The 26715-nt window shown below is 38.1% G+C and overlaps 1 protein-coding gene across 3 annotated transcripts in view; it reads left to right on the forward strand.

Moving 5' to 3' along the window:
- The window catches only part of LOC130914766 (cytochrome b5 reductase 4), a 50045-nt gene that overhangs the window by 17883 nt on the left and 5447 nt on the right, over positions 1 to 26715 (forward strand). For all 3 annotated transcript variants that reach the window (XM_057834256.1, XM_057834258.1, XM_057834257.1), the window contains exons 7-15: positions 674 to 731; positions 3983 to 4076; positions 4256 to 4288; positions 7235 to 7357; positions 12250 to 12390; positions 14161 to 14307; positions 16307 to 16457; positions 21431 to 21517; positions 25097 to 25258. In XM_057834256.1, coding sequence (XP_057690239.1) covers positions 674 to 731; positions 3983 to 4076; positions 4256 to 4288; positions 7235 to 7357; positions 12250 to 12390; positions 14161 to 14307; positions 16307 to 16457; positions 21431 to 21517; positions 25097 to 25258 — 996 coding nt within the window. The remainder of the gene's footprint in view (positions 1 to 673; positions 732 to 3982; positions 4077 to 4255; positions 4289 to 7234; positions 7358 to 12249; positions 12391 to 14160; positions 14308 to 16306; positions 16458 to 21430; positions 21518 to 25096; positions 25259 to 26715) is intronic.

Consider the following 26715-nt stretch of genomic DNA (forward strand, 5'->3'; position numbering starts at 1 on the left):
AAACACCCCGATAATGGCGGTCATACCACGAGAGGATGACATACGCAAATCTCTACTTAGATTAGTCAAGAGGCACAGGCCAGATTGTGTTTGTTAAAAAATTATTATTATATCTCTGCGACCAGGTTGGAAATGCGCTACGGACTGGTACCGGTCCCTGGCCTGATGTTTGGGGATCCCTGCTGAGTTACTGAGCCTATCACATAACCGTAAAATGCAAAAAAGAATACACAAAACCGATCAAATATGGACCAGAACACTGCCGCGTTACCTGTCTAAAGAGCATAAGTGCCCTCTAGTGGAGAAAAAACATTGTTACCTCTGAATGGTATAATGGAATCATGTGTTTATTGTTGCGACATCTCATTGGTGAAATGGGTAGTGCTACTGTTGGCATCTTTGGCAAAATAATGTCAATATGTAGAATAAAGAGGAAAAACATAATGACTCTAGTGTAACCCAAAGTAGCGGAGTAAGAGTAGTTTTTGTTCTTCAAAAATCTACTCAAGTAAAAAGTATTGTGTGGTAAAACTACTCTGAGTACATTTTTCTCAAAAAGTTACTCAAGTAAATGTAACGGAGTAAATGTCATTCATTACTACCCACCGCTGAATAAAACGCACAAACCATTTCAACTGCCTTTTTTTCCCTCATTTGTGTTTTTTTTGGACAGGTATGACTGGTTCCAAACGGCAAAAACAGTTCATCTGGTTATCTATGCCCAAAGGAAGGTAATTGCTGAGCTGCTATCTTTTAGAGCAGGGGTCCCCAACCTTTTTTGCACCACGGACAGGTGTGATTTGGGTCTTTTTTTCACGGACCGGTGTTCTGTCAAATTTTGCACCCTCATAAAATTTTGCTCCCAAAGCTTTTGTGGCGGTGAAAAAAGCCCTCTTTTATATTGAGTTGGACTCTCAATGTTATCCAACTGTGCTAAAAAACTATTTACATCATACATAAACATACATGTGCAACATGAAAATGGCGTAAATTAATGCTTAACGAAACGGCGAAGTCGTTAAGTGAGAGAGCTGCGTGCAGTTGTTGTGTGCTGCTAACATGACAAACGTAAGTTAATATTCCTTTCTTTAAAGAAAGTTTGTCGTGTGTACTTTGGAAGCGCTACATTCGCGGTAATTTTAAACGTTACGCGCATGCCAAATTTGTCAGAACACCGGCAATGTGCGGCAGAAAAATACAGCAAATATAAAATTACATTTGTTTTTAGTCCCACTGTGTTAAGTGCAGGGAAAATACAACTCACCCGCTGAATCATTGGGAGGCCTAAGCTTGTTTCGTTGCGACGAAATGATCCCGAGATGGGAAAGTGAGAGAAGCCCGCTTCACAAAGATACGATGTTGGAAATTGTAGCACAGCTTTCAGTGCTCTCCTAGCAATGTCAGGATATTCTGAAATGACTTTAATCTAGAACCTCGGTAGAGTTGTCTCAAATGTACGTTTAAGGTCGCCGTGATTTGCGATCTCTACAGGCTGATATTCCTGTTGCACAGACATGCTCGAATCACTCGGTTTATTCACATACGGGTCACGAATCCACTCCTTCGCAGTTATTGTTAGTGATTGTGAAGTAGCGTAGATTTTGTTTTCTTCGAGGTTGTAGGCTCATCAGGTTCCCTTTTCCCCATAAAAATCTGTCCAAAGACGTCTGTTTTTCAGTCATTCTAGTGTGGGGGCTGATTATTTCCGGGAACAAATGTGATGGGCGACAACCTACGTCATACGTTATCATCGAGGCCAAGCGCACATATACAAAACAAGATGTACTGCTAACAGTCCAATCAATGCGTTTCTATGACGACCTCCTATCCTGTAGTTGTATATCTAGAGTTGACAGGGATATTGGTGTGTTAGACGGCACAGGCCAAAGTCAATCGGCCAGAATGCAGTCGTTAATAAATTATTTATTATTTCTGCGCGGCCCGGTACCATATGCGCCACCGTGGCCCGGTCGTTGGGGACCCCTGTTTTAGAGGACAACAAAAAAATTCTAAATGTTGAAGGGGCTGTCTAGTCAAAGTAAAAATTAATAAATTTTTTACTGGATGAAAGAAAAGACTTATTAGCAAGCTAAGTTACATGAATAAACAAAATAATTTGTATTTGTAATAAGTGTGACTGTCAAGCGATTAAAATTTTTGATCGCAGTTAGCTGGAATTTTTGTGTAAAAAAAAAAAAAAATTGTCCCATTTTTATCAAATTTTAATACGAGGACCGTCAAACAATTAAAAGATTAATCACATGCTCTCACTGAAGCAGTGGCTGATAACAGGCTCAACTTAAAAAAAAAACAGATAAGCTCTGTTGTAAAAGCAAGCTTTGAAGTTAAAGCGTGATTAATCGTGTTTGTTTTCATTTTTTTATGTGCACAAATGATTACATATTTGAAGATTTAAATACACCTATTAGCACAGGAGTCAACCATTGTGCTTACCTTACATAATTCAAATTTAAGCTTCATTACAAACAAGACTTAAGCTACTTTACACTTGTAAACTTCCATTTTTTTCCCAAATTACAAATGAAGAGTGGTTTGCAGGTGTATTATGGTTCACAGTTCTGAGATCACTAGTTCAAGCTGGACCCGGGCTCCAGAATATCATTTTTTACTTGGAGCACAGTGGCCCTTAAAGCAGAAATTCAAAATTTTTGACATTAGGCTTAATCTTCGAGTTAGCTGGGGTGAAATTACTCGGTGGATTTTCATGCGTGCGTATGTTGTTTTTCATTGGCATGCTAGGACTTTGACTTGCGCTAGCTTAGCCACTCCGAAGCCCTGAAACTAATACAACTAACTAACTAACTGCATGGAATTTGTTGAAATCAACTCCACCGACTAATTAAACCCCCGCTCACTCAAAAATTAAGGCTAATGTCAAAAATTCTGAACTTCCCCTTTAACCTAAAATTTTAGGGACGCAAGCAGAAGTTTAAGGGGCGCACTCTGTTAAATGGACATGCACATTTTCCTGTAATTTTCACTATATAACTGATAAATACTTGAAAACTACAAACTTATGAACCTATTTTATTTTTTAAAGTTTGTACATGAACCAATACAGGTAGTCCCCGGGTTACGATGTTCCTGACTTAGTGATTTTGACTTTACGACGCCAGAGTCTCGTTTTTTTTTTTTTTTTAAATGTTGACTTTTGTTTTTTGGTGCATGCTTTTATTTTGGCGCAGGAAGTGTAGAGCACGCAGTACTAAGGCACGCGAGCGCATGTATAAAACAGTTGCTTTTTAACCATTTAAACACCATTGAACACATGAACTATGAACGGTTCATTATGGAGGGGTCACAAGTCAACTATGAACGGTTCATTATGGAGGGGTCACAAGTCACAAAGTGATTTACAACACAGCAGATCCCTTTTATAAGGACAACTTTAAAAAGAAATCTGCATTGAACGCCATAGCAGAAGCTATGATGATGGACGGTGAGTTATGTAATTTAAAACAGTAATTAAATAATGGCGAACAGGTTGTTGACGTGGTCGGGGTGTCACAAACCCATAGTAAAAGCAAAAAAACTTCGGGAAAAAATTTTAGTCAAATCAAGTCCACCTCTCTCTCCCTCTGCTTTTCTGTTGAGTACGGACTCAGTGTGTTTGTTGTTGTTTTTAATACCACATTATGGCACGCGAGAGCTAACGACGGGCCAGTATGTTTTGTCCTATTTATGAAGTACTGCGGAGCACACAGTCCATACCGCACATGCATCCGGTCTAATTAGGCCTTTAGCTCCAACGTTTTGGCGAGGACGAATAATACACATTTAGGCATAGTCTTATTATTATTATTTTTTTTTAAAGAGGGTGTTTAGAGGTATTTAAAGGGTAATTCCGATTTACGCGGAAATGCGGGTTACATTGCCAGCGCAGGAACAGAACTCGAATATTGTATTTACAAATAAAAACTTGGATTTTATTTTATTTTAATCATTTGGATTTTATCACTAGGTACCAAGCTCTGGCTGTACGGTTGTTGATCTTAAGGATGGCATACTACGAGTAGAAGTGCTGCTTGGAAAAATGTCCTACATTATACATTTACGTGAGTAAATATGACTGTTGAAGGTGAATTTGTCACTGGATGATCAAAGATATTGAAGGGTCACACATGTGTAATTTTTAGTACTGAACATTTGCTCCTCAAGGATTAGGTTTCATACTGTTGATGTACAAATATGCCTACACAGTGTCATATTTCTTCTGTAATGTTTGTTGTTTTAGGTCTTTCTGAAAATGTAAATGGAAACATTGCTGGTAAGTTACCTTAATTTGCAAAAATTTGTCAACTTAGAAAATGTAAATGCTTCCCTCATTAACAACAGTTATATTACATGCAATAACACTGCAAAATGTATGCATTTAACTTTTTTGACGAATATTGTGATCCCAGTTGTGAAAGAGTTCCCTAGCAGATCCTCAATTGCTCACTTTTTAGGAGCTGGTGCTGACACTTTGGGCTTTTCGATCGATAGTAGGAAGATAAATTAAATTACCCACATATACAAAAGATGACGTGAATACGGATTTTGCTGTAACTGAGCTGGGGCAATGTGCCTGCATTAGCCAAAGAGTTTTCATAGCATTGTAAATAACTTGTGTGATTGTAACTTATTGGTGCTTCTTCTTGAAGAATATCTGTTAAACTCCGTTTAGGGGGGGTCACACATCTCACCGGTTTGCGCAAACAAGTGACGCGGGGCACACTGGGTCCAGTGTTGGATCAAGTACTCCATTAAAAAAATTTTTTTTTTTTAAAGTGAAACCACAAATGCAGGAACAAAAAATACTAAGTAAAAGTACAAGTATCCCAAAAAAATTACTCAAGTACAAGAATTTATTTTGCAAGTCAAAACTAAAAGTACTTTCTCCCGATCAGTGTTGTTTTCGTCAACGATGACGATAAATAAAATATTTCGTCAACGAACAATTTTTACATGACGATGACGTCACGATGACGCTCTAATAAACGTGTCTTGGGAGACTAAAACATAACGAGATGGATGCCATTTGTCATCTGAAAATTCGCCATAGTTTCTGTCATAAATTCGCAATGTGATATTTGCTTATTGTATGTATAGTTTGAACGCATTTAGCAGTGTTTCTACGTGTCACTCATGTGACATGCTCCCCTCTTCCCCGACCCCGCCGCCCCACACACGCGCGCCGGTGAGTAAGTCTGTGCCCATTCCAGGCTCATTTTGTGAAACATGTGTAAGCTGCTGCTTGGCAAGTTTTGCCTTCCTGTCTTGGCTAGATATGCCATGTTGCTTTAGCCTTTAAAGGTCTGTGCTGAGTGAGCATCACACACTACACTAACTTGTAGTGTTAGCATAGCGTTCGCATTAGTATAGCGTTTGCATCAACACTTAGCGCGGTGACTCGGTGTCTTCTTAAACTCTTGGAAAACATTTTACATTCATTTAATGGCATTCAGGTGAGTTTAATTAATTGCAGATAATGTGTTGTTGTCCTGCTGAGTGTATATTATCATCATGAAAATGGTGATGTCCTTTTACACTCAACAGTTCTCGTCTGTATCGTTCATTCAAATTTAATAAGTATAACCCTATTAAGACTAAAACGAAAATTAAAATGGCTTCCAAAAACAACACTGTTTTGTAATAACTTAGACCTCCTCCAGTATAACCGACGGGTCATTATCTTCGAGTTTCATATGTAGGTCTCTCTTTGGGTTTTTCACCTCCACCATTCCACATGTTGTAGCCGGAAGTCGAAGCGTTGGAAACTTGGGATACTGGTAGTGTTGTTTTTGGCAGCTGTTAATTTTTGTCTTCGTCTAGTTTTAGTCTACGTCTCCTCAATATTTCCGTCTGTGAAATTCAAATTCAAAGGTTAACTCCAGAAATAAATTTAAAAAGGTATTTGGAATGAACATTGAAAGACAAGCACATATTGTAGCATCCACAAATCTATCACATGATAATACACACTTAGCAGGAAAACAGTACATTATTTTCAATTAATATTACCCACCTGGACGCTATGAACTGTATGTAAAAAAAGTTGTCCGAGAGTTTAAGACGGGGGTGTCCAAACTATTCCACATAGAGCCGCAGTGCATACCGGATTGCATTCCCACAAAACAAAATGGCACCTTTTCACCAATATGGTACAAGTGTAATCAGTGGATTGCAGTCAGGTGCTGCTTGTTTTGGCAGAAATTTTATTGGTTAAACTGTCTGTGCTCAATTGGTAGGAACAAAAACCAGGACCCACAGCGGCCTTTGAAGACCGGTTTGGATACCCCTGGTTTAAGAGGACGCTCGCCGTTAGCAATAGTCTCTTGCTAACCCGAACAAGAATGCTATGCTAACGCTATGAGTTACATTTAATGTGTGATGATCATGCAGCACAAACCTTGAAAGGCTAAAGCAACGTTCTCTCTTGCCAAGATAAGAAGACAAATCGTGTGTGTCTCAAAACAAGTAATGGGGAGGCTGGAGAGGACACTTGCGCGTTATGGGGGGGGCATGTCACTGCTAGCATGCAGACTAACTACGCAAAAAATTATGTGGCGCATTTTTGCCTCGTCAGATGAAAACTGGCATTCGTGTCGTGATGTTTTAGTCTCCCAAGACACGTTTTTAGCTCGTCATCGTCCTGAAAAAAATTGTTCATTGACGAAATATTTTCGCTGTAGTCATCGTTGGTGAAAACAACACTGGATACTGGAATTTGCATTTCTTTTGACGTTCCAATGCAAGTCAAGACAGTGTTGGCCCACAAAGATAAAACTACAAAGTTGAACATCTCATTCAGAACTCTTTGTTAGCTGTCTACCATTTTGAAGTGTAAAAGGTTGTCTCATCTTGGAAATTTGGAACTCGGAAATCATAATAAATTTCCATTTCTCCAATAAAAATACGACTTGAGGGAGCTTTCACTTGGCATTTCCAACTCGACAAGTGACATATACCATAATGACAATACTACACAAAAGAGGCAGGAGCTGTGGCTTCTGAATGAGTGTGCTTCCTGTGTTTGTGTTGCATCATTTTCCTGTTGAAATAATGTCTGAAAAGTACTTTTTCAAATGACACTTTCCTACATGCATGGCCATACTGTGAATATGAATATCATAAAACCCATGAAAAAACAGTGTCCTGAAAACAATCTCAGCTACAGCATAAGTGCATGTGATAAACCACGGTACACAAGTCTTTACCATTTTGTCAACAGTTCAGACTGCCTTTTCTGTGGGAAAGATCCAGGTGACCATCTACAAGCAAGCAGAAGGAAAATGGTCAAGCTTTGGTCAGCCGTTGGAATTCCACGACACATTTTTAGGCAAAAAGGACAGAGGTGAGCTTGAAGTTTGTAGAAACATCATTTGCTGATACAACTTTTGGTTGTTGCGAAGGAGCTCAAGTCCATCCCGGCTGATTTTGGGCACCCCCTGGGCTGAACGTCATTTGATCGCAGACCACAAAAAGACAAACATCAGTGAAATATTCCTACTCCTACCTATGTCTATTTTACAATTTTCAGTTGAAATATAAAACGTCTGCTCAATTCGAAGGCCATGTTATAGTCATATTAAAAAAAATGGAACCAAGAGTCGTTTCATTACATGCATTTTATAGAGAAGTAAAATGTAGATGTCATACTGGAATGTTTGTTCAAATGTGTGGCTTTTGTGATGTAAAATGGGGAAAATATACTGTACCAACATTCATTATTAGATAGACTTCATAATTATATTGACGGGACAGAATCCCAAAAACTGCGGCACGCCTTTTCGTAGGGGGCCGTCCCACACTCTGCTTCAGTTATTCGCAGTCGGTCTTAGTTCTTCTCAAACACATGCAGCGACCCAACGTCGGTTGAAAAAGTGCGAAAGATTGTCTCAGGAGGGATTTGTTCGAGGATTCAAGGTAATTATTGTATTTTTCGTACCATGCATGCACTTTGAAACGTTGTGAAAAAAATCAATGGGACAAAGTGGCCGCTACAGCATTGATGTTATACTTCGCAATATTTAAATAAAAGAAATGCTAACTGCCCGGTTGTTTGCATTTAACCAAGAATCGAGACTGTTTTACATCCATATCTATAAAGAATTCAGTGATTTAAGCATTTATTCAGAAGAATTTCAACGTAAAAAGCTCTTTTTAGTGTTGAGCCGGCGCCACAGCGGCTTAACATTTAAGCATTTATTCACAAGAATTGTCAACGTAAAAAGCTCTTTGTCTGTGTTTCCACTCGGTCAGCTTTGACTGAGATAGGCCCCCTATGAATCGGCACCGTGCCCCGTGTCCCGTCAATACATTATGAAGTCTATGATTGTTAAATGTTTTCAACCATTGATATGACCTTTTATCCTGGACTGCACAACTCAATTAGACTGTGCTTATCCAAAAAGCTTTAATTAAAAAAAAAAAAAAGAAAACAAAAAAACTTCAAGCCACATGGAAGTGAGGAACTACAGTTTAATAAAAGTACTGCTTTGCTCATTTAGCAATGTGTCAAATATGTCAACACATTGAATTTTTGCAATGGGACTTGGTCACATTCCAACATGATCAGAGGGGATTCACTCAACATACCATACCATTCCATACCATACCTGCTAGAATAATCCGCAAATAAACGATGCGTGGATAACAATGGAGAGCAATTCTTGATTCTGCGACTTGAAAGTTCAAAAACAAAAAAACAACCTAAATAGACCAGTTATGAAGCAAATTTAGGAAATTAATTACTTCCAATCCCAAAAGCACTGCACAACATTGTGCTTACGATATAAATGAAAAGGCATTAATATAATCTTTGTACTACTGTGAAGTTGCCCCCCCCATGAGACGCAAATTTATAGATAAATTATGTCATTTGTTTGTGCTGAATTTTTTGTTTGTTTGTTTGTGCTGCTATCGTTTTTGACATATAAAAAATTGTTAATAGGTCAACCAGGGCCCCCCTTTTTGATTAAAAATTGTTAAAAAGGGTGTCAATCGTTTGTGCTGTAATGATAGTAATAATAGTGCCCCCCTTTAACCGAAATAGTGCCATTCGTTTATGCTGTGTTTGTGCTGTAAAAATGTTCATTTGTGCTGCTATCATTTTTGAGATATTTTGAATGATGACGTCAATTGCAGCACCTCTGCCGCGGCTGACGTAGTATGCCTACTCTCTCAATAACAGGGGTATCCCAACAACTAGCGCCAACGTAGCACAAACAAATGGCACAACAAATACGAATTTAAAAGTTCTTAAAAATCTATTGACGTTACTTTTATTTAGAACATGCATGTACTTCAGTCTCGCTTTTAAATGTTTTGATGTTGGAGGACGCAATAACTTTGACTTTTTAACTTTGACCTGTGATGCCCGGTCATTTTCTTTCAAGTCTTTTCTACTTTTTCGCTGATATCGATGTGAAATGGGTCTTACAGTCTTAAAAAGTCTTAAAATTGGCTTGGTGAAACCTGCAGATACCCTGATAAATAAAATTGATTTGATTAGATTTGACTGCTGGAAACAAGCATGCGTGTGCTACAGCACACGACAAGCTGAAGGCTATGATAAAGAGCGCACATGCCCTCTACTGGCTAACTTGTAACCTCTAGCAACATTAAGTCCGAAAATAATGAACTCTCATGCAAAGACTATACGATCAGATCTCAAACGACAGTAGGATTTAAGATTAGGGTCCACCTTGAGCCTGCGAAAATATACAGTGGGGAGAACAAGTATTTGATACACCACCAATGGGTTTTCCCATTGACAGTGTATCAAATACTTGTTCTCCCCACTGTACAAGTCCTTCTAAAAAAAAAAAAAAAAAATGCATATTGTGATAAAGGTCATTATTTTCCATAATGGAATGATACAAAATAAACTTATCCCTATCTAAAGAAATTGTCATATTTCATTCTACCAATAAAAAATAGTCAACCTTCAACTATTTATGTTCATATATGCACTCAATATTTGGTCGGGAATCCTTGGGCAGAAATGACTGCTTAAATGTGGCGTAACATGGAGGCAATCAGCCTGTGGCACTGCTGAGGTGTTATGGAGGCCCAGGATTTTCGATAGTGGCCTCCAGCTCATCCACAGTGTTTCGTCTGGTGTCGCTCAACTTCCTCTTCACAATATCTCATATATTCTCTATGGGTTTCAGATCAGGAGAATTGGCAGCCCAATTGAGCACAGTAATACCATGGTCAGTAAACCATTTACCAGTGAGCATGAAGTGCTCCAAAATCTCCTGATAGCTAGCTGCATTGACCCTGCCCTAGATAAAACAAAGTGGACCAACACAAGCAGCTGACATGGCACCCCAGACCATCACTGACTGTGGGTATTTGACACCGGACTTCAGGCATTTGAACATATTCCTCTCCCCGGTCTTCCTCCAGACTCTGTCACCTTGATTTCCGAATGACATGCAAACTTTGCTTTCATCCGAAAACAATTCTTTGGACCACTGAGCAACAGTCCAGTGCTGCTTCTATGTTGCCCAGGTCAGGTGCTTCTGCCGCTGTTTCTGGTTCAAAAGTGGGCCTGCATAACACCTCAGCAGTGCCACAGGCTGATTGCCTTCATGTCACGCCATATTGAAGCAGTCATTTCGTCCAAAGGGTTCCCGACCAACTATTGAGTGCACAACTGAACATAATTATTTGATGGTAGCCTTTTTTTTCTATTAAAACCCCTTTTTTTCTTGGTCGGATGAAATATGCAATATACTTGAGATAGGGATTTTTTTTTGGTTTTATTTTTTGCCTAAATCATCAATATTAAAACAATAAAAGGCTTCAAATACTTCATTTGTGTGTAATGAATCTAAAATATTGTAATTTTCGGACAAGAAGGCACACCTGACTAAAAGCCGCCACCCACCAAATTTGTTCATAGATGAGCCGCACCGGATTGTAAACAGCAGCTGTCCTCACTTTATTACGGGATATTCACTGTCAGGAAATGCGTGGGCAGCCAGGTTGTGTGGACCCAAATGCGGAGAATCAATAATGCAAGGCAGGTGGCAGAGAACTCAAAAAAGGTTTTAATTATAACTAACAAAAAGCACAAAGTACAACCAAAAGGACTTGGGATCAAAAAGGCAATGTTCAAACCAAAATTTACTTAAACGGAGGGACTGGTACACGAGTGCTTGGACAGGACTTGAAAGTGACGTTGACATAGACATAGACACAACAAGGAGTGAAAAGAAACTGGGAGCTTATATACACACAGAGACGAGGGGTAACGACACAACGAGGAACAGGTGAGCACAGGAGGATGCAGGTTGGAGGATACACTAGGAGTCACAACAGGGGAAATCAATGGGCAATCACAGGGACAAGTCACACTAGGAGAAAACCAACACAAAACCTAACAATTCACACCAAAAGATATGAACCGGTAACACTTTATTTGACAGCAGCGTGATAAGACCGTCATAATTATGACATGACACTGTCAGGACTCATGAGCGTGAATGAATGCTTATTTCAGATGTCATTCAGTGTCATCTGGCAAATTTTCTCACTTTTAAATGGATGTAAACAAGAAGAAGAAGAAAAAGATCCGAACTGGACATAAATGGAGTTAGTAACAAAATTTGCCGGATGACACTTAATGACATCTGTCATAAGCATTCATTAATGCCTATGAGAGTGTTGTGTCATAATTATGACAGTCTTATGACGCCACTGTCAAATAAAGTGTTGGCTATTAACCCAAATAAATCAACAAATAACCAGCACTGGATTATAAACCATAGGATTCAAAATCAAGGGCAAATAAAAACAAATCAACAAATAACCAGCACTGGATTATAAGCCATAGGATTCAAAATCAAGGGAAAAAGTAGCGGTTTATTGTCCGAAAATTATGGTATATGAAAGTTTAATTTTTATCATAACATTATGGAAAATAATGAATTTATGCGAATTATATGCTAATGATTTGAGAAGGACTAGTAGATCTTCAGTCAGGAAATTAAATGCAGTTTCTTTGGCGGGTGCTATTTTACTTGCAACATCCAGTGGCTGTAACTACAGGTAAAATGTAATGTATACATTCCGCAGACTGTTCTGATTTTTGCGGAAGATTTTGAAATCTACAGGATAATTTTGGGGGTATAGGATGCACAATAGTAAAATGAACATCTGCTATAATATGATGATGATGAATTATTTTTCAAATCTCATCAGCTAATTTGGGACATGAAACATCTTCCTTTGCAGGTCTTTTCTTCCGAGACTGCATATTGGTGTCGAAGACTGAGCTAAACCATAACACGCATATGTTTCAATTACAACTTCCAAGTGGGACTGTCATGCATGTGCCTGTTGGGGCACACCTCTACTTCAAATCCCTCATTCAAGGTAATTAGAGTATTTGATTTCTGTACAAACTATTAGAGATTGCGAACATGTACACAATAAATATCTCGTATGGCCTGAAACTTCTACCGTCAGAAACAATCATTTGAATTGTTAAGCAGTTGGATTAAAAAATGAATATATAATTTGGAATGTTATTGTTTAATAACAAATTTATAAATAAATACTTCTAATAAACTTGAACATAAATGTAAGATTACGGCATTCATTTCACTTTCTCTAAAATTACTTTTTAATTCTAAAATCAGTTTGGCAACTGGTGGCGTGAGACCCATTTTTCGAGTGTCCCGAGTGTTTTCGAGTGTTTCGAGTGAAAGAGCATTTGTCAAGGTTTCATCAGCAGTGACAGCCACCGAACAGAATGCTACGACAACGCCGGCACCTCTGCTATAGGATTCGTTCAGAGTTTGCCAAAAAATCCTCATGTCGCTGGGAACGCACCCTCTTAAGGGGTTTGAGGATCTGCACCTTTCGAACAAAATTTCTTGAGCCTCAGGGGTCGTACAACATTTTGGAAGATGTTTGCGTACCTGTGAGAAGGGACCATATGTTATTTCTGCCTGAAGGGGGTCCTACTAAAAGGAGCGACTGAGCTGTGCAGCCAAGCCCTTATTCAAAACAAAAAATAATCTTCTAATTGGGCCAATTCGACCAAGTGTGTCAAAATTCGTGGCTCTTTAAGCTGCCTAAATCCCTTAAGAAATCAACGTCCTATTAATGGCGAACAAAGGGCAACAGAGAGGGACATGTGGACATGGGCCTTAAAAGGTAGTATTTCAAAAGGTCTTGTAACTACACTGACCAACCTAAACGGAAGTGGACTGGTACAAGTAAAATGAGTGACTTTCTGCTGTTACTAGTTGGCGCTATAGGGTTGATGCAAATAACCCCTACAGGACCCTTCAGGCACTCATCAAGCACAAGAAGTTTGGTGCAGATATGTTGTATATCTGCAAAGTTATCACTGTTTAAAATTTGGGATGAGACAAAATGGCGATGGTCATTTTCACTTTCTTGTTTGTACCACTCTGCGTCAACGAAACAATATTTTTCATCTGGTACCTGAACACATGTCTTAAGGCTCCCCTGATGCAGGGAGGAGGAGCCTGTCTCGTAAAAAAGGGCATTTCCTGTTCCGAGCAGGTAGTGCCAGGCCTAATGTGTAATATTTCAATGCAGTTGTGTTCGGGCTGGGATAACCCTGATACATGCCAGATATAAAAAAGACTAAACCATGTATCAGGGAGTTATTAATTGGTCTTTACCTGAATTTGGCGTGTTGCAAAATAACGGCCGACTTTGGCACCCAAAACTCACCAATTTGCAACCTTAAGATCTTATATGTCTCATGAACAGTCTCACCAATTTTGAGGAGGATCCAACTAACTCCCAATTTGCCAGTGTCTCAGATATGTACCCTGTAACGCGACATGAATTACACATTCAATCCAAAATACCCGATTTCCTGTTGGGTTTGGAACATGGGTTCTCGCACCACTTGGTGCTTACTTTTATGTAAAAAAAAAAAAAAAAGTGAAATTGGAAAATGAATTGTATACATGTATATTATTCGGCCGTTCTGTTTATCAGTTAAGTGTTTCCAATTTACGGTTTTTGGTTTCGGCCAAGAATTTGGGTTTTGATATATCCTTACTCTTTATCATCCACTCTTGTTAATATCCACTTCTATACAGAAAATGGACAGAAAAATACTCAATTTAAAAAAAAAATTCACTTATGTGCTTTATTCAGACGTAGAGGTAGTGCGGCCGTACACCCCAGTGGATCAGGGTCTTTCTGTTGAGCCAAATAACTCTTCAGAAAAAAACAACCTCTTCTTCATCATTAAGGTTTATCCTGATGGAGTACTTACTCAACATCTCAACAGCCTATGCTTAGGTAAGTCTTGTCAAATGCAACAGTGTGTGAAGAAGTTGCACTTAAAATGGAAATGTTTTGCATTTGTGAGCCATTTGACCAAAACCCACATTGCAAAAACACCCCCCCTTAAAACTAGTTAAATTATTTTGTTTTCAGTGTGGATCGACTAGAATTAAGTGAAATTATCTGCCAGTGCTTCAAGTAAATTTCATTCAGATTTCTTGAAGCAAGAAGACTTGATAGCTCAAAATAAGTTAGACTTATTTTAAGCAATAAATTAGTATACCGTATTTAATCTTTAATAAAAAAAAATTGTTTTTCTGAAATGTTCTTAATTCAAGAATAGGTATTGTTCAAACATTATTTGAAAGAAAGTTTTTCTTGATTTAGGTGAAAAATTACAAACTTTTAGATGTACAGGCTTAATATAAACACAGTAATATTTACTTCAAATAAGTGTAATAACCTGACGCATTAATCTGTTAACTAGTCTTTAACACTCAAAACAAGATGGAGAGATTTATATGACTCGATTTAAGAAAAATAATCTGATTAAGATGTTATAAATTTGCAGTGAACCTTTGGTCAAAAAATTGAAAATGAGATTTTCAGATGTCTTTATTGTGCTTTTGATAGTGTTGTTTTTGGCAGCCCTTTTAATTTTCGTCTTGAAATACTTATTACTCTTAGTCGTATTTTTTTGAAAATCCCATATCGATTGACCTCTAATATTACGGAAATATATCTTTTTCATTATATATTATATCATACATTTGTCCTTTTTTTTTTTTACCACCGACATGAAAATTTGCACAGGAGCAGTGTATGGCACTGTATTACGGTAAATTGCCCAGTGAATTATGAATCTGAAGGAATGCAGTACAGTGGGTTTGTTGATAAAATGTCAGTGTGTACTAGTATACCATCATACACAGATCAATGTAACAACTGGAATACCATCAGTGTTGCCAGATTGGGTGGCTATTTTAAAAGACTAGGGGCGGGAGAAAATACACTGGGTGCTTTGATAAAATTTGGGCTACTTTTGACTACATTTGACAGTTTTGGAAGGAATCTGTTGTGTATTGGTATTACAGGTAGTTCCCGGGTTACGATCGAGTTCTGTTCCTAGGCTGGCGATGTAACAGGAATTTCCACTTAAATCGGAATTAACCCTTTAAGTACCCCAAAAGACCCCTGAAACTTCAAAATAACGGTCCAAAAACATGTATTATGTGTCATATTGATAAGATAAAGTAAAAAATAAGATACTGTGAGGTACGTTGTGTTAAATGTGTTATACTCAATGACTATTCGGGCTTAAAAAAAAAAAAAAAAAAAAAAAAAAAATTCTTGAGGCTTTGCTCATGAATGAGTCGCCTTGCTGAGAGAAAAGGGTGCTGTGGAAAGAGTGGCGAGGCGAGTGAGGGGGGATATCATTGCTGCTCAGGTCGCCGGCTTCGCATCTCTTAACACGAGCCTGCCGTCCAAATAAAAAAAAAAACGGATCGGGACTCGCAAGAGGAGTCGCCGCAGGGGGAAAAGCAGCAGCAGTATGGAAGGAAGTGGGACCTGACACCGTCAGGAACTGCAGGGCAGAGGCTACGCTGCTGGGGGATGAGGGGTTCCTGACATGGCAAGAACTAGGCACTGTTTACGCGACTAAAAAAAAAACAAAAAAACGACTGGAAATAGAATGGCGGACGAGACTTCGGCGTCATAAAGTCGAAATCGCGCAAGTCGGGTACGTTGTAACCTGGGGACTACCTGTATTGTTCTAGTGATCTGCAGTACAACCATGCCACCAATGGGTGCCAGTACATGAGCATCCTCAAGATCCAAAGAAGACGAACATGTTGAGAAGTAAAAAAGAGACAATTGTGGATGTTGAGAGAGGATGCTCTTCTCGTTTATTCATTTCGCCTTATTCTAGTTTGATAGAACAGAACTTCTGTGATTAGTTTTAGCCGTTAAAATCATGTGTGACGTTCATTGTAACTTTTCTTTAATCCTTTAGGTGACCATGTATCTGTTAGTGGTCCACAGGGTACCTTCAGTCTCCGCCCCCTTCGTGATACCACAGTTCTCTACCTTTTAGCAGCAGGCACAGGATTCACTCCAATGTCTCGTCTCATTCAACTGGCACTACAGGAGATCACCACGATCAGGTCTTTAAGAATCGTGTGCATCCATGAATTTATTTAAAATAACACTTAACATTCATTTTTCAAACTTCGAATGACAAAAATAGGATTGGCTTAATGCGATTGGCTGGCAACCAGTTCAGGGTGTTCCCCGCCCTCCTATAGTTAACATCCCCTGCGACTCTCTTAATGATAAGCAGTACATTAGATGAGTGATCGCAAACATGATTCAGTGCAAACAGGCTTAGAAAACGTAATTTGTAGGGATGTACTGAAATGAAAATTGTGGCAAATGCATCTACTTTTATCATTTTCAGATGAGAACAATTCTTTTTAAATTGTTATGCATGCTGTATTCTAGATTCAAGTGGCATAAAAAATGTACGCAGAAGACATGGTAGAAATGGGGAGTTCAAAACTCCATTTTTATCTCACAGCTTGAAAAAAAGGTGCACTGATCTATCAGTTAGTCGATCTAGGGCCGATTTCATGTACAGTGGTACCTCGACATACGATCGCTTCGACACACATTCTTTTCGACATGCGACGAAAATTTTGACTCACCATTTGTTTGTACATCCGACGACATGGTCGAAATTAAGCTTGAGAACGATAAACCGATACGACCGGATATCCGGTTTTACAGGTGAGAGATACAGCTGTATCGATAGTAAAGTTACCATTCGACAGTAATTAGCCATTAAATATTCAATGAACCGATAGTAGAGATAGAATTCGACTATCGCGAGCACAAGAATCAGCTTCTAATGCTTAGTTCAATGCATTGCTTAATGGGATAATAATTTAGCTTTTACTTCACATGCTGCGCTTGTGTCATTCACCCCACAGCGCTTTTAGATTGAGACCGCACGCATGATATAATATGGACAAGCACAACTCACGGTTGTGGTTGCCTCAACTTCCCATGCATTTTGGCAGAACCGCTACTAGTCGCCGTCATTACCCGATTGTCACGGGTGTGTTATAACAACGCGAGAGCTAACAAAACCACTGTAATGCACGCTCCGTAGCGATTTCTTCACAGCCCATAACGAATACGAAACTAGTAGTGGCAACGAAGCAACATGCTAAAACAATGGACAGTTCGAGCACCGATGCCAGCGACGTGCAGCGATTGATTTTCAACGCACCCAGGAAAAACAAAAGTCGGACTTTGAAGTGAGGAAGGCAGCCAGATCCGTTCGCATGGAACAAGAGCTAGTGTGAAGTGTGGAGCGGTACAGAGATCGTGAGTTTTTAACCCTGAAAAATAACCCACTACAATGGTGAAAAGGGCAGCACGACCCTCTAGAGAATTTTTTTTCCACGAAACACAGTCTACTTAAACATTAACATGTGGATTAGTTGATCTTCCTCAAGAAAAAATCTGCCCTTCAAAAAAGATATGGACAGTGATGAGGAATAAAAAATGTGGAAGCACAGGCATAAGTGAAAGCCTCTGCTATGTATAAGGTTAAAGTAATGATTATTGACCTGTCTGTCTAAAATTCCATGTTTTTATTCCCCCAATTATACCAGTGGTAAAGCATAATTTATTATTTATTTATGATAACATTGCAGTTTTAATTCTTTTTTTCTAGAGCTGCTGCATATAATTAATGTTTTTTGTTTGTAAGATGTTTACGTTGAAAGTTTGCACATAAATTACTTACCTCATGTGTTCAAAACACCAGGAAATACAGTAATTGAATTACTGCACTTTATTGTTGTCTGTCACTGGAGTTTTATTTTATTATCAATACCATCTAACAAAATGACAGTCTTATAGTAAGTCTTTTTTTTTTTTCATGAAATTTTGTTGTTTAATTTTGCTATTAGAAATGTGGTCTTTTTTATATGTTTAAAATACTGTACGAACATACACAACAAATGTTTACTATTGTATCGTTTTTTTCACTCTGTATCGAACCGTATTGTTCTTAAACTGTATCGAATCGTATCGAATTGCTCTTCCTTAAAAATGTATCCTTTTTTAATCGAATCGTAACCTGTGTATCTAGATCAGCAGAGCGATGCCAGGGGTGGCGCGTGTGACCTCGGGGAACATGCATTTTTTTCTTTTTTTTCCTGTACTAGAATAAAGTGTACCATTTTCAAAGTGCACGCAATATTTTTGAAGTAAGCAAGAGCACACGGAAGAGACTCATGAAGAGCTGGAGCCTGGAGAGCTGTGCGCCGTTTTCGAAAGCCGTTTTCCGGCCGTATTCACGCAGCGACCCACTGTCTTCTCCGGTTCTCACGTGTCCGCTCCAGAAGTGCCATTTTCGGCTTGGGATCGTCACGACGACCGCCCTCACCTACGGTTCTCCCTCGGCCACCGAGAATGCGCTTTTTTCGGGCCTTTTGGCTTTGACATTTAATACAGTGGTAGACGAGGAAAGACCACTGTTTGCTGTGTCTAAAAATGATTATAGCGGACAGCCGGAAGCAAAATCAATTAAAGACGCCACTTAAAGACATTAGACCCCAATCTCATTGATAAGCTGCTTGGTTGTTTTTCAGCGAAAACGTGGCGAATATTGCCAACAATCGTCCCGCTTTGTCAGTGTTATATCAGTAAACCAGTGAGCACTGTTAGCATGCTCAGTGCAATATAACCCCACATCATTGCAAACTTGAGGTGATACTGGGAGCAGCGAGCGGCGAAAATAAAAACTGTCCTTCTGTCCACAGACACTTTTTTTTTTTTCTTCTTCTTCTATTGTTTTGTTTTTACGGTCAAATTTTTTGGCATATTGTCCTCATGAGTTAATGTTTCTAATCAATTTGAATTTTTTATTATTTACTGATTTTATTTTTCACTATCAAATGGTCAAAAATCAAATGGTCAAAAATGTACCTTGAGTGTATTTTTACAGTTTGGATGTGACTTTTTTTTTCTTTTTTTTTTTTTTTAAATTCAGGCAAATTGATGCACGTTAAGTCTTTTCTGTTACAAACAAAACAATGTTGATAAAGTTATACTTTATAAGTTGATCTCTATTATTTTCTCTAATAGAAAAAAAGGATACAATGTGAGGCAGAGGCGTACTTATAATAGTAATATTATAGACAAATGATACTATTTACAGTGGTGGCAGAGTTTGGGGGGGCGCGAAACATTTACGTCTTCCTTGGGGGGGCGTAACAGAAAATAATTGAGAAGCACTGATCTAGATACATATCAAATCGGCTTCATGCCAGAGATTCCCAGCCCTAGTCGAAATACGGCGATTTATGACATCGCCGCAGTTTCTTCGTTTACCCGCAAGACGGATGCACGGCAGATTTTCTTGTGAGAAAAATCAACATGAGTTTCAAAAAGGTTAGTGCAGGTGGTGAAAAAAGGAAAAAGGTGACGCTTACTATTGAAATGAAAATGGAAATGATTGAATAATATGAGCGTGGTGTGCGCGTCCGTGAACTGGCTCAACAATAGGGTTGTAGAATGTCTAGGATCTCGACTGTCCTCCTCTGACCTCCGTTTGCCAGTCTTTACATGTTAAGGTGACAATTATTATTGTAACATCGCCAAAGAAATCGCCTGCTTCGTCAGGTTTTTAATCATTCTGAACTTGTGCAACACAACACACCTACTGTCTTCTGCAGCAGCCACCAACAACAACAGAATATGAAAAGAGAAAGTAAAATCTCTATCGTACCTAGGTACAGCACGCAAAACACATCCGCCACATTAGAACCCGATTCATTATATTATTACAGGAATTATTATATTAGTATTCCGAATTTTATTGATTTGTTTTGCTATGTGTAATTGCTATTTGTAATAGTACCAGCAGTATTAATTAAGGATTTAATTTAGGTTTTCGGGGTTGGAACGAATTAATGGAATTATAATGTATTCTTATGGGAAAATCCCGCTCAACATTCGACAATTTTGACTTACAAACAAGGTCCTAGAACAAATTTAATTCGTATGTAGAGGTACCACTGTATTGGAGGGGATGAGTTGATCACCAAAAATATGTCGATTGTGTCTGGAGTAGCTTTATCAACAATTGCACGGAACAACTGGGAATTTAGAAATTTCTGATTGGAACCGCCGCAAGATGTCCCGTGCAATCCGGGTCTGTTGGCAACCCTCGTCTCAAGTCAATTAGCCGCATTAGCCCGCGAGTATTTGGTTGCAAAAATTCACGGTCATTAATATGAGCAGATAAATGCACTTGTTGGGGATTTTCATACTTTCGGACCTTAACATAATATTTATAATCGTAACATCTGACATTTTTTGCAAAGGTAATGTATTAAGGAGTGAAATTAGGTCATGTTGTGCCTGTATGATAATTGGTTTTGCGACCGCTAGATGGTATCATGACTCTTTTGCTTTGTGAGTGAATTCATTCAGCTAATATCTGTTTAATGAAAGCACATATTTGGCTGACATTAACAAATGTTCCAATATTGGAAGGCATTAGGATGTGAATAAAGAATCAATTAGAGACCTGATAGTTTAGTAGTTGTTTTCTGCAGAAAATTAATTTGTTCATTTTCCCAAACCTTGTGTTTTTATGTAAGGTTAAGTAATGCCGCATTTTTTTTTTTTCTTTTTCATTTTTGGTAAATGAAGTCAGAATTAATTCGTTTCATAGAAAAAAAATATTTTTAGAGAACTAGTATATGCAGTTAAAAAATGTCTTCATTCACAAATGATGATTTAAAATAAAACAAGATTAATTGTTATATTCAAGGTGCATCCCACTATTTATGAAAAAAAAAATCACTAGTCAGGGTTTACAAAATTTGGTGATCCACCTAAAAATGTGTCTTTCAAAACAAACAGAAATCTAAAAATCTCCGTTAAGTATGATAGTTAAGGTACACAAATTAGTAGTCATTATTCTTGTTTTTAAAAATCATTGACAATTTACAAATGAAATTATTACCCTTCAAAAGCAATAGGTCAAATGATAAAGCCCAAAATGAATCTTTCATGTTCATCATGTCTGACCAAAACTGTCTGTCTTCATCCTAAGGAAAACTTTGTTGCTGTTTTTTAACCGTCGGGAAGCGGATATTCTTTGTCGAAAGGAACTGGATGAACTAACTGCCAATGATGAAAGGTATTGTAATATTTGTGTTGAAAGCCTTTTACTCTTTATACTGGAAAGTCTTTTAGCATTTCTCACTTTTTATTGACAATCTAAGCCAGGTATCAAGGTCATATATATACAATGTATATATATATATATGTATTAAGCCTGAACGATATATCGTTTAAACATCGCCATCGCGATGTGTGCGTGTGCAATAGTCCCATCGCAAGGACACGCGATAGTTTTTTTTTTTAATCCACATACGCCCTGCTTTCTGCTCTGCGCAGAACCTCACACGCCCTTTGAACCTCAGTCACTGCAGCACTTACTTATTAAAGTTAACGATGCTGGTATCTTTGATCTTGCCAAAGAAGCGGACATCACAGCGCAGCAGCTGTCAATCATCGTTTAACTTCTTAAACAGTTTCTGCAAGGAAGCCGCTTTGGAATGAATGTGTGTGTGTGTGTGGAGACGTTTGAGACATATAAATTAAATGCAAGAAGTGATCATGAGGAGTTTGTAATTTCTACATGTCCACCAAGAGTCACAGCTAAAGTAGATAAACAGAAGTATTTTTCTACTACAGTACTTTATTCTTGTTAAAAAATGATTTGGTTGGACAGTTATGTTTAAAACTGATCATAATTATGACATTTGAAGTGCTTAAAACCATTTATTAAAAAAAAATAAAAAAAAATATATATATATATATATATATATATATATATATATTAGGGCTCTCAAAATTAATTATCGCGTTAACGCGCGGTAATTAATTTTTTTAATTAATCACGTTAAACTATTTGACGCAATTAACGCACATGTCCCGCTCAGACAGTATTGTGCCTTTTGGTAAGTTTTACAGCAAGGTTTTTTATGCTGTCTAACAGCGAACTCTTGTGGTCGCTTTGCGACATGGTTTATTGCTTTCTTGCCAGTTCAATATGGCTGCACGACGTCTCGGGCTGACGCCTACGTTGTAATGTTGTGCTTATATGATCCTTGGACAAGATTTGACCGTAAGTATGGTTGTTGTAAAGAATGTACATATTATGTTAGTAAGCGAAATGTTATATTTTTTGTATGAGACGGTTTTTGTTTATGTTTAGTGAACCTATATAGCGTGCTAAGCTAACGTTGTTGCTAATGCAACGCTTGTGTACTTTTTTTTGTAGTTTCACTACGGTCTAAAGAGGACAGTGGTTTGAGTCCATTTTATTAATAAATCAGATGAAAAGGAAGAAGTCTGATTATTAAGGCGTCGTTCACTAGCTGTCTAGCTTTGGAAAAAGTAGACGCTTCGGAGTGAGGACAGCATAGACAGATTTAAATGACAGTAAAGTGAAATGCCCACTACAGTCCTTATGTACCGTATGTTGAATGTATATATCCATCTTGTGTCTTATCTTTCCATTCCAACAAATTATTTTACAGAATATATATATAAATTACAGAAAAATATGGCATATTTTATTGATGGTTTGAATTGCGATTAATTGCGATTAATTACGATTAATTAATTTTAAAGCTGTAATTAACTCGATTAAAAATTTTAATCGATTGACAGCCCTAACATATATATATACACACACACACATTTTTTTAAAATCATACTTTGGGGGAAAAGTGAGAAAAAAAACATGCCTTATATGTATCTCTTTCCAATGCTAAATCTGAATAAATACATTGAGCACACACACAAAAAAATAGAAATTTGTGGAGCGGGGTGCGTAACTTCGCGGTTTTTCACTTATCGCGGCGGATTCTGGTCCCCATTAACCGCGAAAAACGAGGGATCACTGTACACTCGTCATTGTGAGTCATCCAAAGTCTTTCCAAACAGCTATTCAAGTCTTCTAGTGAAAATTTCTTTAAAAAAAAAAAAATGTTTTGTTTTTTAAATATCGCAATATAATATCGCACACCCCAAAAAAATCGCAGTAATAGTTTTTTCCAATATCGTTCAGGCCTAATATGTATGTAAAAAAAAAATTAAACCCCTAAACCCTAACTGGAGGGGAGAGCATGAGGGAGCACAATTAAAGACAACATGATTTTAATGAGATAATATCGCGTACTTACTTTGTTTCGTTTCAAAAACTCCGTGCTGCATGTATCACCTAGTGTCAAGAGAGAGCTGTGAATGGCCACAGCCGGATTTTGGGGGGATTTTATGGGTGAAACATGGTTAAATAACAAGGTTCGCGATGAGGAAATCGGTTTTCACGGCTTTCACTCAAAAAATATCTTTTTTCTTACCTAAAAATGTCACTACGCTTGATAACACACATCACTTAAAAGTTAGGTGGTTTTCCCACATGTTTCAATTGATTTTCCATTTGCTTCCAGTGCTTCTCAATGTTTTATTCATCAATGACTACTAGGCTAAAATTGACAGTTAGCTATATGTTTTTATTTTACACCCTCGTCACTCTAAAGCGCGGTGTTTTTACAGATTAAATAAAGCCTTTATGTACGACACGTTATCCACGCATCGTCATAGTCATAATTAATAGAAACCTAGCCATCCGCAGGGCTAACGTTACGTTAGCAAGGTACAGTAAAGTTAATCTTATTCATTAACGCTGAGAAGTCTACTGCTTTAAAATGGTGGGTGTTTACTAACGCCGGCAAGTCTGTCATTTCGCGTCTAGTTACATATACATATGATATCTATGAGACACATCAGACGCTACCAGCTTAGCATCATGCGGCCGTAGTTTGTAGCAACATTGGCATAGTTTATAGCGGCTGTCGACTGCTTCTTTCTCTACGCACGTGACGTCAGCGTGTTGTCCTCCATTAAAAGTAGTCCGGGCAACACATGATGCTTAGAGCTGGCAAAATTAAACAATTCCTTGAGGCGAATAAAATTACTTTTGAGTAATGTTGAAGGCAGCGCCCTGTGTGAAATATTTATTTTTACGGCACTTTCAAGACCCCATGTGGTTGAACAGACTGACGTGATCATAGGACCGACTGCAAGCTAGTGTGTGCAGGGTATCCGCGTGGTCTCAAAAAATCTAAAACGTCTTAAATCCAACAATTTGAATTTAAGGCCCTAAAATGACAATCGATTGACGTTGCTTTTATTAGAACATGCATAAACTTCATTCTCTCTTCATTCCTAAACTGTAATCAATATGGTCTTAAAAAGTCTTAAATTTGGCTTGTTGAAACCTGCAGAGACCTTGGTGTGGTTATGTGACTGTTGTGTCACGTCTGATTGGTATCATGGAGTCATGTGATTATTATTGTGACGTCTGATTGGTAACATGGCACAGTGGGCATTTCTGGCAAAAATAAATAGTAAAATGTAGAATAAAGAGGAAAAAATGTAATGACTCTAGTGTAGCCCAAAGTAGTAGCGTAAGAGTAGCGTTTTTTTTTTTTTTCGCCACAAATGCACTCAAGTAGCTTGAATGTAAATAGAACGGTGTGGTAAAATGATTCTTAGGAGTACGTTTTTCTCCAAAAGTTGCTCAATGAAATGTAATGGAGTATATATAACGCGCTACTGCCCGCAATCCTTATAAAGTGGTGTCGTAAATGTAGTTTCAGTTGACTGTATTCAGTAGTAATTGCGTTCATGTGACTCCAATCAGGTTCCAGGTGGAGCACATCCTCTCGGAGCCGTGTGAAAGCTGGACCGGCAGGAAGGGCCGTGTTGACGATGCAGTAATCAAGGATTTTCTCAGTAGGCCAGAGGGCTCAAAGTGCTATGTGTGTGTATGTGGCCCCACTCTCTTTACAGAGGAGACAATAAGGTATGTCGCACTTAAAAAAGACTTAACAATGACCACCTTCAGCCTCGAGTGTTGTGAAAAAGTGTCCTCCACCTGTTTTCAGTTTTTTGGGGTGTGCATTCAATACACTTTCATTTTTTAATTCCAATAACAACCCAATAAACATGCAGTCCATTTTATAAACTGACTTGATTTATTGATGGGGACTATCAACAACTTTGGCTATATGTATAAAAAAAAAAAAAAAAAAAAAGTAGGTAATGTTATTTCCGTATTGTTTGCACTGTAAGACGCACCTTTAATGAATTGCCTATTATAAAACAGTTTATATTCCGGGGTGGGCAAAGTATTCCACAAAGGGCCACAGTGAGTGTGGGTTTCTGTTCCAACCCATCATTGGAAAACTTTTCACCAATCTGGTGAAGTGCAAGTGCAATCAGTTGATCACAGTCAGGTGCTTCTTGTTTCAGCAGAAACCTAATTGGTTAAACTGTCTGTGCTGGATCAGTTGGAACAAAGACCAGAACCCACTACAGCCCTTGAGGACCCGTTTGCCCACCCCTGTCATACACAGTGGTACCTCTACTTATGAAATTAATTGGTTCTGGAAGTATTTTCTTAACCTGAAAATTCTGTAAGTAGAGACGTGTTTTCCATGTAAATGCCCTAATCCGTTCCAAACCCCCCAAAATTCAGACATAAATCTTATATAATGTATAAAAAATGCATCAAAACATGTAACAAACACGTTGCAAATAGATTATTGCACAAATAAAAAAAATAAAAAAAAAACATAAATGGCAGATCAGCTATAAGTATGTTACGTTTAGTAAACTCTGGGAGCTGAGAGTACCAGCCATACTGTATTTTTGCGTTTCGTATCTTGAAATTTCTTTCGTAACAAAAGGCAATATTTTTCTGTTGAGGCGTGTCTTAAACTGAAAATTCTGTATGTCGAGGTATCACTGTATAGGACGCACCGCATTATCAGGTGCAGTAGTAGTAATAGTAGTAGTGGTTGGGGTCGCGTTATGCATCAACTAGCTAGACCTTCGTTAAAGGGAATGTCATGCCATGATTAATCAATATTGATCCATGTATTAGGCGCACTGTCGGCCTATGAGAAAAAGGTTTTTAAGGTTTTTAAAAGTTTTTAGTATTGAGTTGTGCTACCCATGACAGCAGGATTTGCAGGATTTTATGGTAGCGGAATTCATAGTTGCATTCATCACAAGTTGTCAAGTCCTAAATTAGCAAAGCAGCCCTTGGGCTGTTAGCATCAAGGTAGACTAATTGTAGGGTGTAATCTCCCTTTAGCATCATCATATGTATCAATGATCATTTGAAACATTATAAATATTCTGTACACAGGTATTCCCCGAGTTACGACGTACTCGACTTACGCGATTTCAACTTTACAACGGCGGAGCCTCATCCTCCATTTTGTCTCCAGTCTTTTTTTTTTTTTTTTTTTTTTG

This window comes from Corythoichthys intestinalis, chromosome 4, assembly GCF_030265065.1.
Source record: "Corythoichthys intestinalis isolate RoL2023-P3 chromosome 4, ASM3026506v1, whole genome shotgun sequence".
NCBI lineage: Eukaryota > Metazoa > Chordata > Actinopteri > Syngnathiformes > Syngnathidae > Corythoichthys > Corythoichthys intestinalis.